Source organism: Colius striatus, chromosome 2, assembly GCF_028858725.1.
Source record: "Colius striatus isolate bColStr4 chromosome 2, bColStr4.1.hap1, whole genome shotgun sequence".
Classification (NCBI taxonomy): Eukaryota; Metazoa; Chordata; class Aves; order Coliiformes; family Coliidae; genus Colius; species Colius striatus.
In genome coordinates, this window is record NC_084760.1 from 46,461,319 (window position 1) to 46,476,717 (window position 15,399).

Genomic DNA, 15,399 nt, shown 5'->3' on the forward strand with positions numbered 1-15,399 from the left:
CGCGAGAGCTGTCGAGCGGCGTTGGCGCGCGCCGCGCCGGCTGAGGCCGTCACTGGCCCACAGGGGGCGTTAGAGAGGCGCGGTGGGGAGCGGGCGGCGCCGCCGTGAGGGGCCGGGGCCGGGGCCTCTGCCCGCGCCGGGAAGGGGCTGCGCGGGGCCGCGGCGCGGGAAAGGTACGGGCCGGTGCGGGGCCGCTGAGCTCGCCTGGTGTCATGCAACGGCGCCCAGTGGAACTGGAGGACAGTGGCCAGTGGAGCTCCACAGGGATGGGTTCTGGGGCCAGTCTTGTTCAACATCTTCATCAGCGACCTGGATGAGGGGACAGAGTGACCCTCAGCAAGTTCCCTGATGGCACCAAACTGGGAGCACTGGCTGATTCACCAGGCACTGTGCTGCCATTCAGCCAGGCCTGGACATGCTGACAGTGGGGCAGAGAGGAGCCTCCCGAGGTCTTGCAGTGGGGAGGAATAAGCCCCTGCACCAGGACAGGCTGGGGGTGACCTGCTGGAGAGCAGCTCTGCAGAGAGGCACCTGGGAGTGCTGGTGGGCAGCAAATAAACATGAGCAGCAATGTGCCCTCGTGGGCAAGAAGGCCAATGGCATCCTGGGGGCATGAAGAGAGTGTGGGCAGCAGGTGGAGGGAGGTTCTCCTCCCCCTCTGCTCTGCCCTCCTGAGGCCTCATCTGGGGTCCTGTGTCCAGTTCTGAGCTCCCCAGCTGAAGAGGGACAGGGAACTGCTGAATGAAATGGCCTCAAGTTGCCCCAGGATAGGTTTAGTTTGGAGATAGCGAAGAACTTTTTCCCTGAGCGGCTTGTCAGCCCCTGTCCCAGGCTGCACAGGGAGGTGGTGGAGTCCCTATCCCTGGAGCTATTGCAAAGCCGTGTAGCTGAGGTGCTGAGGGACGTGGGTTAGTGGTGGGCTTGGCCCTATGAGGGGAGGGTTTGGACTTGATGTTGTTAAAGGTCTTTTCCAAATGAAATGATATTATGATTCTATGATAGGCCTGGGGTTGGGTCTGAGTCCACTCGCCTCTCTGGGGATCAAGGGGAGAACAGTAGCCAGCTCACCTCTGGCAGGCCCTGCCCTCCATTTCAGTTTTCAGAAGGATGGCTCCTGTCCTGGCCCAGCTTCAGGGACTCCTGAAGCACCATGTAGTCTGATACTGGCCCTTCCTTGTTTCTGAGCACCCCAGGCTATCTTGCTGTCCTGGTGGGCTCAGTTGCGGGGGTTTTTGTGGCCCTGGAGAGCTCGAGGTAGAGAAAAGCAGTTGGGGATTACATCTCTTGTCCTTCCTGACATAGAGAAGTGCTTCCCCCCAGCCTGGAAGCCCTCTCTCTTGCTTCAGCTGGGTCTGTGCAGGGTAAAGAATAGTCAGGGAGATTGGGCAGGATGCAGCTCACAGCCATTCTGTGAGGGTTTAAGTGCAAATAATGGATTTGGTCTTTTTTAGCTGTTAGTGGACTTCTCATAAAACAGGTTCTTGAGGAGGGGACATTGCTGGTTGCTGAGACATGTGGCCTTGGGTGACACCAGAGCTGGCAGTGCCCCCCTGGCACTCCGGGATCTGGCCTACAGTGTCTGAGTAAAGGGGCCTATCGCTGTGCAAGGGCTAATCTAGGGCAGGGCCATCCGTGGGGACCCTCATTGTAAATGTCTTTAATTGCTCCTTGTAGCCCAGCAAGATCCTGTGAAGAAGGGGAACCTTAGCATGATGCCTCGAGGACAAGGTACCAAGAGGGGACACACGGCTGGGGGTCTGGAGGGCCCTTTTCCCCGGGGCAGGGCATAGCCATCTTTTGGCAAGGAGCTCCCCAGGCACACAGTTTAAGCAACTCTCAAGGGACTTGACAGAGATGGATATGGGAGGGATTTTTATTAGTTGAGATGCCCTGAGCTTAGGGATCCTGAGAGTCTCCCCTGCCACATCCTGCTGGAAGCATGTCTGGCTGTTTAGTGGCCTAGTCTGGAAATGGGAAGTGGTAGAAATGTGTGCTAGGGGAAATGTGGGCTGTCATTACTGTATGCTATGAACAAGGCATGCTGTCTGTTGAGTCCTTGAAACTTTTTCTGGCTTCCTCCTGACTGGCAACTGAGAGAAGCTGCTCTCTGGCAGGTCTGTTTTAGGCTGTTTGGGATCTTCTGCCTCATTATTGTGTGCCTAGGTGGGCAAGTGTTGGGCCCCTCACTGCCAGAGGGACACTGAGGGGCCAGAGCGTGTCCAGAGCTGGGGAAGGAGCTGGAGCACATGTGTTCTGGGGAGAGGCTGAGGGCCCTGGGCGTGTTCAGCCTGGACAAGGGGAGCCTGAGGGGAGATGTGATCACTCTCTGCGACTACTTGACAGGAGGTTGTTGTGAGGTGGGAGTTGGCCTCTGCTCCCCAGTAATGAATGACAGGATAACAGAGGAAACAGCCTCAAGTTGCCCCAGGAGAGATTTAGATTGGAACTCTGAGAGGCTTGCCAGCCCCTGTCCCAGGCTGCCCAGGGAGCTGGTGGAGTCCCCACCCCTGGAGCTATTGCAAAGCCGTGTAGCTGAGATGCTGAGGGACATGGGTGAGTGGTGGGCTTGGCACTGTGAGGGGAGGAGGTGGACTCGAAGATCGTAAAAGTCTGTTCCAACCATAATGATTCTATGATTCTATTTGTTCTCATAAATCTTTGCCAAAATAGTCCTGCAAACCATCTCTGGGTGGTTTGTGACTCCAGCTCTGTTCTCCATGTCATCTTATCTTTAGCTTTCTTATCTTTAGTTTGTTCCTCATCTTCCCGCTGTCTGGCTGTGTGATGAAACTAGGAACACTTCTGTCTGCCAGTTTAAGCTTATTCCTTTAACCCTTCCTCTGCTGGTCCTGTGCATCCATGTAGAGACTTTTCAGTTAATAATGGGTGTCTTACATGTTTCTTACAAATGTTTCTTACAAATGTTTCTTACGAATCCATCTGGCTGATTTGGTGAATTCAGCTCTTCCTCCTTGAGATACTGACTGGGGACGCCTCTGGGCAGCTCCTTGCCTTGGCCCTGGGCTAGTGTCTACCTTCCTGAGGCATGAGGGATCCTATCTGCTCACGTTTTATAATCCCCATTGCCAAACAGGAGGCAGGTGCTGCTCTGCCCTGATCCCAGCTTTTTAAGAAAGATGAGGTTGGGGTTTTTTTTTGAGCTTTTCATCCTGGTCCAAGCTTGTCCTTCATTTTTTATGGAGATGAGGAGAAAGAAAGAAGGTTGGTTGTTTTTTCTCTTTATTTTGGTACCAGATATAAAGCCCTTTGTGAGGTTTTCTCTGGGTTGGGAAGACCAGAGCCCCTCTATGCCTGGACAGGAGGATGATTGGGATAGCTTAGCACTGATTTTGGGCAGCATAAGGACTTATGGCAGCCCTGCCTACTTACAGGTTTGTGATATGACAACAACCACCAGACTAGCATCTTTAGGGATAAACAATTTATTTCTAAATAGCAGTACAGTAATAAATACAGATCAGTACTGCAATTATCTGGGTCATAATGACAGAAAATACTGTAATTCACTTATATGAGGCAAGACCTCATATCCAGGCGTGCAAAGACTTGCACAACCATGGCTATTGGGCAGACAGGGAGCAGAGCACAGCTTCTTCTCTGGATAAGTGACTTGGACCAGGCTTGAAGAATCCCAGATTCCCTGATGGGACTGTCTTCTTTTAATTGTTGTGGTGCAGAAACACCATTTGGACTTGTTAATGCATCATCACATCCCACCTCTACTACCTTTCCATGCTGGTTCTGTCCTTGGCATGGATGGGTCTTGGAAATAATGTGTGGGGCAATTCAAGCTTTGCATTTCACGCTTTGTTTGGATGAAGAAAGAGTAGTCATCTTGTTGTAGGGATGTATGGCCAAGATTGATGGTGATGCCTCCCACCTCCCTTTCTGGGAGTGTTGGGTGTGGAAAGAAACTGAGAAACCATTGGAATAGTGCAGGCTGAAAATCTGGGGCTAATAAGTAATGAGGTAGCTAAAACAAATAAGAAATGGCTCAAATAAAAATAAGAACTGGGAGATGTAGACAGACATTGAACATTCCCATGGAGGTGGGAGACCACCTTGAAGGGCATTCCCAACAGTCACATTTCACTGTGTGTTGAGCATGTTCCAGGATTTGTGTGTGAACTGGGATGGACAGGTATAAACATTTGATGTGCCTGTTCCCTTCCCTGCTTCTATAACTGATGTAAGGCCGTGTGCTGCAAAAAATCTTCCGTCAGAGAATGGAGATAGGAGGTATAGGCAGTCAGAGTAGTATAGTTATAATCATATCCAGGTAGGGTAATAAAGTTACAGATACACAAATAAACTAACATAGACCACAGAATCCCCAAATGGTGGGGATTGACAAGGCCCTGCAGAGCTCATCCAGCCCAAGCCCCTGCTCTAGCCCTGTTAAATTGCCCTGTTCCCCTCCATCAGGGGGCACAGGAAGGTGGGTTTGGAAACATCCTGAGAAGGAGCCTCCACACCCTCCCTGGGCAGCCTGGGCCAGGGCTCTCTCACCTCAACACCAAACAAGTTTCTCCTCCTGTGCCAGTGGCACTTGCTGGGTTCCAGCTCGTTACCCCTTGTCCTGGCACTGGCCACCACACAACACTGGAACACTGTCCCCATCCTCTCCATGCCCACCCTTTAGGGATTTCTCAGCACTGATGAGATCCTCCCAAGTCATGCAGCCTCTTCTCCTCACAGAGGTGTTCCAGTCCCCTCAGTATCTTGGTAGCCCTAATTTCTGTATGTACTGTCAATATCTACAGAAGAATATGAAGCTTGTGAGTGTACACAGCCATTCCTGTCACACACCAGTGTCGTCTCAGCATGTCGTTGGGTGCAGTATGAAATCACAGGCTCCCCTGGGGAACTAAGATGTGAATCAGAGTCTCTAAAAGGATTTTTTTCACACCTGAGCCCCAGTTGCGGCTCAAGGACACAAGCTTCAGTGTCTCCTGGTCCTCCCTTGCTCACACTCCTTTGGGTCACCACTGCATCATGTGATGACAACATGATTTAGATGTTTCCACCTGTGTGTGGGCTGAACCTGCATTGTTCATGTGAGCGTACCCAACGTTTCTGGCTGGTGTAGGCAGGATTTTTTGCCCCGTGGCTGAACTGGCCCCACCACTATCGTCACTCTGCTGTGTTTGTTGGTCTGGAGTGTGTACATAAAGTTGTGGTGGTGGCAACCTTGCACATGTCCCCTGAGTATTCCTGTGGGAAAGAACCAGTGGTGTTTGGGCAGGAGAGGCAGAGCGCGACTTAGTTTCTCAGTGGTGTTCTGCTGTGTTGGGATGGGAGGCGGAGTGGTGCAGCACCATCCCCAGGCTTTCTGATTGGGCAGAAAAACAGCATTTCTCATCTGTGGATGTCTGAGGCCCAGAAGGCATTGGAGATGGTGTTGCAGCCCTCACAGCCTGCAGCAGCATCTTCTGGAGCAGGGCCAATGCAGGCTGATAGCCATGAAACACCAGTGCTCCCAGTAGAGACACCCACCCATTGCAGATGGAGGGAGGGCAGTGCTTGGCTTTTTGGCAGAGATGCTCCTCCGTCAAATGCCCGTCCCCTGTGCTGGGCCCTGGTGAGGCCCAGCTCCAGTGCTGTGTTCAGTGTTGGGCCCCTCACTGCCAGAGGGACACTGAGGGGCCGCAGCGTGTCCAGAGCCGGGCAGCGGAGCTGGGGAAGGGGCTGGAGCACAAGTGTGCTGGGGAGGGGCTGAAGGCCTTGGGGGTGTTCAGCCTGGACAACAGGAGCCTGAGGGGAGACATCATCACTCTGCAACTCCCTGACAGGAGGCTGTGGCCGGGTGTGTCAATCTCTGCTTCTAGGCTACAAGCAACAGGACAACAGAAAACAGCCTCAAGTTGCACCATGGGAGGTTTAAATTGGAGATGAGGGATGATTTCTTCCCCAAAGGGTTTTCCAGCCCTGTCCCAGGCTGCCCAGGGCTGTGGTGGAGTCCTCATCCCTGGAGGGATTCCAAAGCTGTGTAGCTGTGGCTGAGGGTTAGTAGTGACTTTGGCAATGCTGGGGGAACAGTGGACTCGAGGATCTTCAATGTATTTTCCAATCTCAATGATTCTGTGATTCTTTCTGCTGCTGCAAGTGATCCACCTGTGTGCAGCATCACCTCATGCTGTGTCATTGTCCCTTCTCCCACTCCTTGTCCCTCCTGTGCAACACACATCCAAGAAATGGATCCTTGTGCAAGAAATAACTGGGATTCATGTGAGAGGTGGAACGTTGTGCCTGAAAATCATCAGGGTGCAAGAAGAGCCCATCCCTGGGTGTTGTGCAAGCGATGTGGTGAGTATTGGTGCCAGAACAGCCATGGGTGTGCATGAGGTGCTGCAAACACCTCGAGGCTGAGGGCAGAGGTGCAGAGCAGTCATGGGGAGCTTGCCTGGGGCCTGGGACCCAGCTCTGTCCCAGGTGCATGGCTGTGGAAAGGATGCATGACTGATGCTGGAGACCCCGCTGCGGTTGCTGCAGCAGGTCTGTGGCCATGGAAACAGCTGCAGGAGAGCAGGGGGGATGCAAGGAAAGAGGGAGCAGACGGACCAGGGATGGATGTGGCTGACAAAGAGGTGCCCAGGGTGAGCCCAGCTGCAGCTACCTCTGGGTCACTGCCTGCCCCCAGCACCTCTGGCCAACTCCCTCTGAGCCATCCCAGGGCTCAGGGCACAGCAGTCTGTCTCTGCCTCGTATGCCTACCCTGCCTGCCATGCTAAGCTCTCCACATAATTTCTAAGTCCTAGGTGGGGTACATCTTGTGTGTCCCGAGAGCATCCCAGGCCCCAAGGTATTTGGCATTGCCCTTGCCTGCTGGAGGGGTGCGGGAGGCTGTGCTGGACCAGGGAGGTGTGCTTGGACTGCTCTGGGCCAGGCTGGAGTGTGTTGGAGTTCTACTTGTGGAGGTGACAGGTAGAGGATGAGAGGCAGTGCTGGCTTAACTCTCCTTCATCCTTGTCTTGCACCAAGATTCAGGAGGAGCCACATGCCTGAGGTAGCCTGGCCCCCCACTTGAACCTCTCTGAGTCTGTCCCAGCTCTGGCAGGATTGCTTGTGTCTGTCCTAGGTCTTTGAGAGCAGAACTTCTGCTTGGCTTTTCCAGTGGCAACAACTTTTGGGGTTCAAACCAGCCCTGTGTGTTTTGGATGTGGTCTAGGGGAGGACACTAAAGGCTTGTTGTTGGTAGAGCTGGTGCTGGTGTGAGTGGGTGCTGTCCCCAGATCACCAAGGTGACTGTGGGAATTTGTTTCCTTGCCTGTTCTGATGACCACTGTGTCCTTTCACAGCAAACTGATGGCCTCACGCATCCCCATGAGCCAAGGGACAGGAGTTCCTGGCCTGGGAGAATTTGCCACATCTGCTTCAGACTCTTCCTTCATCATCAGGTTTTATTCTAAGGCTTTAAATTCCTAATAAAAAGTATTTTGTGAATGCCTCTGGGGCTGGGCCTGACTGAAGACACTCAGGAGGCTCATCCCTCAGCCTGTGACTGCTGCCATGTCCCCTGTGAAAGTCCCCTGGTCTCTGGGGAACATGGATCTTCGTGCGACTCCTCCACCACCTGGGGAATCGACCACACAGATCAGTTCCCAAAATGGTTTAATTAAAACATAATTTCCCTGTGAGGAGGCTTGTGAGGCAGCAGCTATTGCCTAATTAGATGATCCAACCCGGGGGCTTTGCTGTGTGGGAAGAGATGCAGCAAAAAGCTCAGGGAAGGGAAGATCTGCAGCAGCCTGGTGCCAGCACCTCCCTGGCACCCTGCTCCTCCTCAGGTGCCCTGTCCCCTTGAGCCTTGTGCTTTTCCCCAGCCAAAGCCCAGGGCAGCATCTTTGCTTTGTTGGGTCACTTGTGACAGGGTCTGGGCTTGGGCTTTACTGGTGGGTGGGTCTTGCGATGCATGGCACATGCCATGGCTGCAGGGCAGCTAGGGGAGGTGTGAGGGGCTCTGGCATAAAGTCCCTTGTGTTGGCCTGGACAGCTGGGAAAAGGGTGGAATGAGTCCAAAGGGTGGGAAAAGGTAAATGTGAAAGAGAAGAATTTTATCTGTGTCAGGCTGGGCATTACTGCATAGCAATCAGCAGTGCCACACTGTTCTGTGCCATGCTTTGGTATGTTACATACACCGAACTACACCAAACCTTCCTGAACGAGGCTGTGCCACAATGTGCTGTGCCATGAGGCAGGCTGAGTGCCAGGTCCTGCCCTTGGGCCACAGCAACCCCAGGCAACGCTCCAGGCAGAGGGGCTGCAAAGCTGCCCACAGGGAAAGGGCCTGGGGGGTTGGTGCCAGCGGCTGAAGATGAGGCAGCAGCGTGCCCAGGTGGGCAAGAAGGCCCATGGCACCCTGGCTTGTATCAGCAGTGGTGTGGCAGCAGGCCCAGGGCAGTGGCCGTCCCCTGTGCTGGGCGCTGGTGAGGCCGCAGCTCGAGTGCTGTGTTCAGTGTTGGGCCCCTCACTGCCAGAGGGACACTGAGGGGCCACAGCGTGTCCAGAGCCGGGCAGCGGAGCTGGGGAAGGGGCTGGAGCACAAGTGTGCTGGGGAGGGGCTGAGGGCCCTGGGGGTGTTCAGCCTGGAGAAGAGGAGCCTGAGAGGAGACATGATCACTGTGTGCAACTCCCTGACAGGAGGTTGCAGTGAGGTGGGAGTTGGTCTCTTCCTCAATAATGAATGACAGGACAACAGAGGAAACAGCCTCAAGTTGCCCCAGTTGAGGTTTAGATTGGAACCCTGAGAGGTTTGTCAGCCCCTGTCCCAGGCTGCCCAGGGCTGTGGTGGAGTCCCCATCCCTGGAGCTATTGCAAAGCCGTGTAGCTGAGGTGCTGAGGGACGTGGGTTAGTGGTGAGCTTGGCACTGTGAGGGGAGAGGTTAGACTCGAGGATCTTGATGGTCTTTTCCAACCGTAATGATTCTATGCTATGCTGTGCCGTGCCATATCTTGCTGCCCTTCTGCAGCCCTTCGCCCTGACACCTCTCCACGTCCTGCCCCTGCCTGGCATGCAAGTGCTGCCATGCCCCAGAACATGGCAGCTTTTTGTGCCTCCCTCCTCCAACTCATCCTCCAGCAGAGCCCAAATCCTGGGAGCTGTGGCAGTGACCAAGATGGGAATGCCATCATCTCCACACCTCGGCTTGTGGCTCCCCCTCTCTCTCTGCTGCTTGGGCTGTCAGGTAAGAAGAGACCCTGCGTTCTTATTTATGGTGCCAAGCAGGAGTCACAATTTTTGGAAAGTGACGACTACACAGGTGATGAAGCATGGGAGTAATGCAAAGTAAAATCACCTCGGGGAGGTATTTCCCTCCTCCCTCACCCCTTCCCAGCACTCTGAACCCTTTTTTCTGGCATCCCTGTCTCCCTAGGGCTGACTGAGCCTCCCCGCATCTCACTCTCCAGAACTTTCTAGAAGCAGTGACCTGGATCTGTCTGCATTTCCTGCGCCGTCCCCCTGCAGCCCTTGCACATGTCTGTATTTTGGGAGCCTAGTGCAGCTCCCACCTGCCTGGGCTGGCTGTAGCTGGTGCAGGGAGAGGCCATGGCGTTCACAATTGCCACTCGGGTGTCTGCAGATGGCAGGGCTGGTGCTCTGTGGAGCTGGCTGGCCGTGAGCTGGGGGGAGCACATGCAGTATCCCCTCCCTACAGGTAAAATGGGCAGGTGATTATTGCCCAGGAGAATAAGCCCCCCAGTGCTTATTGCACTTTGGGGTGCTTATTGCCCAGGAGAAGCGCTGCTAATAGTGAGCACGGGAAGGATGGAAACCCCACTGTGAGAACCCAGGGTGCCTGAATGGGGCTTGCCGGAGGAAAGGATGCTCGGGAGCTCACCGCTGTGTTATTGGGGGACGCGGGGGACAGGACCGAGTGGATCCCGGCAGGCTGGCAGCCCCTAGGGCTGCTCCCGCCCGTGGCTTTACCCCCGGGCAGCCTTGTGCAGGGGGACAGCGCGGCGCCGGTGCTGCGGGGCGGGATGCCCGGGCACCATGACGGATGTTGCGGTGGCAGGGGCAGGGGGCCCGGTGCCGCAGGGTCCCTGCCGTACGGGGCCGTTACCGGGCGGGGCGGAGCGGGGCGGGGCGGGGCGGGCGCTGCGGCCGTGCCGGCGGGAGGAGCCGCCGCCGCGGGGACGCCCTCCCGGTGCCGCCCCCGGCCGGAGCCCTTCGGTGGGGCAGAGCCGGGCCGGGCACCGCCGCCTGCAGCCGCACCGAGCCGAGCCGCGCCGACGGCAGCGGCCATGTACGGTGAGTTGCCCGCGGGGAACGAGCCCGGGCGGGCGGCGCCAGGCCTGGGCTGGTAACTGGGCCGATAGCGGGGCCGTGCGGGGCCCCCAGCCTCGCTTCCCGGGATCTTGGTCTCGTCCCCGCTCCGGAGCAGGGCTGTGCAACCCCTAGGGCCCGGTGAGGGGTTCAGCGCTTCCAGGGTCAGGGGAGATGATGCGGTTCACCTTTCGGTTACTGGGGACGTATCCCTTCTTTGGGGTGGGGGGCAACTCTATGCTATGTAGATCTATGCACCCCCCATTTAGAGAGGCAGGTGACTGTTCTCTGGGATTGAGGGGATTTTGGTCTTTTTCAGGGCAGTGCACCCCTGAAGTTACTGAGGGGTCATCCCCTCTTTGCATTTGGGGAGACTTTGGTCCTATATAGAGCTGTTGATTTCCCTAGTTACTGGGAGTAACCCCTCGTTATGTTTAGGGGGACCTTGATCCTGTATAGAGCTGTCCATGTCCCTAGTTACTGGGGGTGACCTCTCTTTGTGTTTGAGGAAGACTTATGTCTTTTACAGGGCTGTGCACCCTCCTAGTTTCTGGAGGATGTTCCCTCTTTGGGGCAGAAACACACACTGTGAGCCCATAAAGGCTACAAATGCCACCCACCCCCCCCGTCATTGGGGCATTGCCCCCTTCCTGAGGGACCATGGACTGTTAACTCCCCCTCAACCTGAGTCTCTGGGGTCATGTGCTCCCCAGGGCTGGAGAAGACCTTACTTCTCTACGGAACTAACGACCCCCATACTGGCAGGGATCACTCAATGGGGTGGGTGCTGTATGGATGCTATAGCCTTAGATGCCATGTAGGGCTTTTCAGCTCCACCTGATTAGTCAAGAGGGGGACAGAAATGTCACCCACCACATCCCCCAAGACCAAGGAGGATCTTGGTTGTATATATGCCCACCTCTCTGCGATACAGAGGAGCTATCTGGTCCCTGGCACAGGGCAGACCTCAATCCCATATAGACTGCCACTTCCTGAGGTGTTGGGGGCTCGCTGTTCCTGTTGTCAGCCCTCTATGCAAGGTGGCATATGAGGTCCCCTGGCCCCAGCCAGGGGTGGACGGGGCGGGTGATGCCACGTGTGTAATGGGGAGCAGCTGGCAAAGCAGCTGGCAGCCCCCCCGGTAGCTCCCCCGGCTGGGCAACAGGCCACGCTAAGCTGCCGGGAGCTTTTGGGAAGGGCTGGGGGGGTGGCTGGGTGGCTCTTAAATCCTCGTGCCTGCTGCCCAAGCATCCTTCCTGGGCTGTCAGCACAGGGCGAGCACCACGGAGGAGGGAGCCCCTCACTGTTGCCCTTGTCTGGCGGCTCCCAGCCCAAACTGATGGCTGGGGAGTCTCTTGGGTGCTGCCGACCCAACCCCATCTCTGCAGGGTGCTGCGGTGCCTGGGGGGTGAGTGAGCGGTGGAATACGGTGTGAGGGAGGGAGATGGGTGGGCAGGGTACTGTCCCCCATCCTGAGTCATGGGGTGCTCATTTTGGGGCTCAGTGCGGTACACACAGATGGGGAGGGGCGGTCCTGAGATGCGTTGTGATGTGGCGCTTACCTCCTGTGGGGAAAGGAGTGGAGCCGGTGGGCTTGGGGAGTGCATTCCTACCCAGTGGGGCCAGGGAGAGGGAAGCTGAGGCAGGACACGCGAGTGCCGTTCGTTCCCTTTCCTCTCCTCCTCAACGGTGCTGACTCCTCCGTGGCCTCCATTGAGTCATTCAGGGCTCCCAGCTGGTATTTTTCCACTCACAAAATGAGGGGGATGCTTCCCACCTCTCCTCAGCTGTGTCAGTGACTGCCACCTGCCCTGGGGATGCAGCCCCTCTGCAGCCCCCACACGCCAGAGCTCCCTCCCCCGCTCTGACTGCAGGATCCCCTGTCTCTGGTGTGGGCTGGCAGCGATGCTTTCACTGTGGGACAGCCAGCCCCACGTGCTCCCGATGATGCCTTTTCCATCTGAGCTCCCCACCTTGCTCAGGGCTTTTGCATCTATGCTGAGACTTGCACCAATTTTGGAGAAGGAGGGGATTCTTTTGGCGATTTGTGCTGCCTGCAGGCAGAATTTGTGGGGAGCTGCAGTCGTCATCAGAGCAATTTGCAGCAGCCTGGAGCAGGTAGTAATCTGCTCTGCCGGGGAGCTGCAGCCCCTCTGCAGACCTGGGGGAGAGCTGAGCCGTGGCACCCCAAGAACCCCACCAGCACCCCTGGTGTCAGCTTCTTCATCTGGGATGTGACATGTTCTCCTCCCCTGGGATCCTGGCTCAGTACCCACTGGGAATGGCAGTGCCACATCAGGTTACAGCTCTGCTAGCATCTTGAGGAAGCCACTTGCTTGGAAATACCCAGCATTTCCTTAGAATGAGGAAGGGCAGAGCATCTCTGGGGACCTGAATGTGACTTTGAGGACAAACACCAGGCTGGTGCCTTCCCGGGTTAGCACTCGTGGCCAGGCATTGCAGCGACTCGTGGTCCTGGAAGACATCCAGGAGCTGGAAAGCGCTGTGGGATACTTCGGATGAAAGGTGCATTAGGAATGCACAGGATTATTGGTATCTTTTTAATCTCTCATTTAACTATCTCTTGGCCTGGGAGATGGATTAGATGGGTGACTGGGGACAGGTTGTTTTTCTCTGTGGACAGGACAAAGTGGAGCAGGACACTTGCTTTGTTATATGAGGGAGATGTGCTGCCTCCCTGGGAGATGATCAGAGGGGCAGCACAGGGGGTATAGGCTACCTTTTGTATCCACTCATTCTGCTGAGCTGGTGTTTGGATGTGTGTGGCAGGAGCAGCATGGTTGGCATGGCTGTGCCTGGCACCCATGGTTTATATGGGGCCATGGTGGTGGCTGTGCACACAGAGCAAAGCTGTTCAGGATCTGTGCTCGTTTTCAGCCAAGCTCCAGTTTCCTTTAGCAGTGAAAATGTGGGGGCCAGGCTTCAACCACGGCTGTGCCAACACCTGGGTGACTGGAGTCGTGCAAACCGCAGTTTTATGAACCAAGCCTTCAGGCTGGTGTCTCCGTCTCCGGTGGGAGCTTGCTGTCCCAAGCCAGGCCTGAGGATTAGCTGCTCCACAGGAGGTTTCACACCACAGGAGCTGCTCTCAGGCTTTGGCTGGCAAAAGAACACACTTACCCCATACTTGGGGGCTGCAGGAGCCCAGTGCTTTGTGTACCCAACCCTCAGTGACCTTCCTGCTTCGCCGCCGTCTCCAGGAGCCTGGGCTTTCATTCAGAAATATGTGCAGAAGGCAGAAGGAGCTCGTGGGGCGGAAAGCGCTTCAGCTGACCAGGGACACAGCCGGAGGGAGAGGTGTAGGGGGAGAGCAGGAAGCTGCAGACATGGAATGGGCTCAACATTTCCAGGAGGGGTTCCGGGTGCCCCCCATACTGCCAGGAATCCCAACCCTCTGGCCCCACAGTTTGTTTCCTCTCCGCTCTCTCACTTTGCTTTCTGGCCGCTGTCTCCTCCCACGACATCGAAGCTGCAAATAGAGAAGGTTCCCTATTTTTTTATATGTAGCTATTTTTTTTGTCTTTCAGCAGCAGCTGGAGCAGGGGAAATGAGGTTTTTTGGCTGCCCTGGGGACGAGGCGTTGTCCCCTGCGAGCAGTCTGGGGCTGCCAGTGTGCCACTGAGTCACAGCCAGCAGCCGCACAAGCTGACGGGTTTTACACTAAATAAATAGCACTCAGTGGGACTGGATGGCTCAGCAGGGGAATGTCAAGTGCAATTAAGCTCTTTTAATTTTTGGGGGGGGGCTTTTTTTTTCCCCTTCTATGCTTTTTAACTAAATGATCTGAAAGTGCTCGTAGAGGGAAAATGGGGCTGTTTGTGGTGCTGGCAGCGCTGGGGGCTTTCCTGAGCCTCCTAGCCATGGCTCTCACACTGGTTTGTGTTAAACCTCAGTGCCTGTGACCGACTCCAGGGCTCTTTGCCTGGTGCATTTCGTGATGGCATTACCTTGTCCAGTCAGGATTTTAACCCCTGCAGTGAAGATGGGGACTCCTCTACCCAAGAGGGGATTGTGCCAGGCCAGGATCTCACATTGCTCACCTTGAACCTCATCAAGCCCCACTGCTCAAGGGCTCTGGTGATTGCTTGCACAATCAGCAATTGCACCAGAAAATGCACTTTCAAAGATGCTCTGCTCTCAGATGAACCCTTTGCTGAGCCCTTTGCAGCGCTGTAGCTCTGTCACAGGTCACTCAGCTTTGGGGATTGGAGTTGCTCCCCCTCCACAGTGACTGTGAACAAATCCCAAAAGGCTGGAGGGAAAGTGTGGCTGTGTCCGGTCTCATCACATTTCTGCCTCCCTGTAAACCAGGGTGTTCAGTCAAGTTTGCTGCCAAAAACTAAAACGGCTGTGGGCTTTGATGTAGTGTTTCTTGGGGAAGTAGGAAAGCGCAGAGATGTGTGTGTTCAGCACCTCACAAAGGTCCTTATTGTGTTTTTTTGTTGAACATGCAAAACAGGGCAGGGAGTTTGCATGTGGGGTTTGGATTTAGAGATAAAAAAGTATCTAAAAACCTTTCAAACTTGCAAAGCTTTCCCATGTCCTTGGCCATTCGCATCCTGCAAAATGAACCCGGCTCTTAATGAAGCAGTCTTTGTTGCCTGGCACTGATGCTGCATGGCCCTGATCTAGGTGGACCTGCTTTAGCAGGAGGGTTGGACTAGGTGATCTCTAGAGGTCCCTTCCAACCCCTACCATTCTGTGATTCGGTGATCCACCTTCCTCAGAGCTTCCCCACCTACGTGGTCTGGACCAGATCCACCACATCCATGCGACACCCGGCGAACATCTTACGATGAGGAGAGAGTTTGAGTGAACCTCCTATTTAAGCTCTTTTCTCCCCCAAGTTTTCCTTCTGCCATGTGTTGTATAATGAAATCGGGCACCCATTAAGGTGCTTAACTCCCCTTCTTCTCCCCTGACGTTGTCACTGCCAGCATGCCAGGTACATAATGCAGACCTCCCGGCCTGCAGCTCTGCCTTTAATGGGTGGTTTCCCCTGTGTGCAAAAGGTTTAATGTGGTCTTAATGCCCCAGTCTAATCACTGCTGTGAAATATTAATTAATCTGGCGGCTGTGGAAGCTCTGCA

At 55.2% G+C, this 15,399-nt stretch overlaps 1 protein-coding gene and 1 long non-coding RNA gene across 4 annotated transcripts in view; both read left to right on the plus strand.

Annotated features, from left to right (window-relative positions):
* Positions 1–108: 108 nt before the first annotated feature.
* LOC133624836 (uncharacterized) lies at positions 109–7,402 on the plus strand. The gene is made up of 4 exons (XR_009818171.1): positions 109–173; positions 1,675–1,728; positions 6,214–6,327; positions 7,320–7,402. It is a non-coding gene; the product is annotated as an uncharacterized LOC133624836 (long non-coding RNA).
* A 2,780-nt stretch (positions 7,403–10,182) lies between these two features.
* EFR3B (EFR3 homolog B) overlaps positions 10,183–15,399 on the plus strand; it is a 46,742-nt gene continuing 41,525 nt past the window's right edge. For all 3 annotated transcript variants that reach the window (XM_061989781.1, XM_061989782.1, XM_061989783.1), the window contains exon 1: positions 10,183–10,273. In XM_061989781.1, coding sequence (XP_061845765.1) covers positions 10,267–10,273 — 7 coding nt within the window. In that variant the 5' untranslated portion in view covers positions 10,183–10,266. The remainder of the gene's footprint in view (positions 10,274–15,399) is intronic.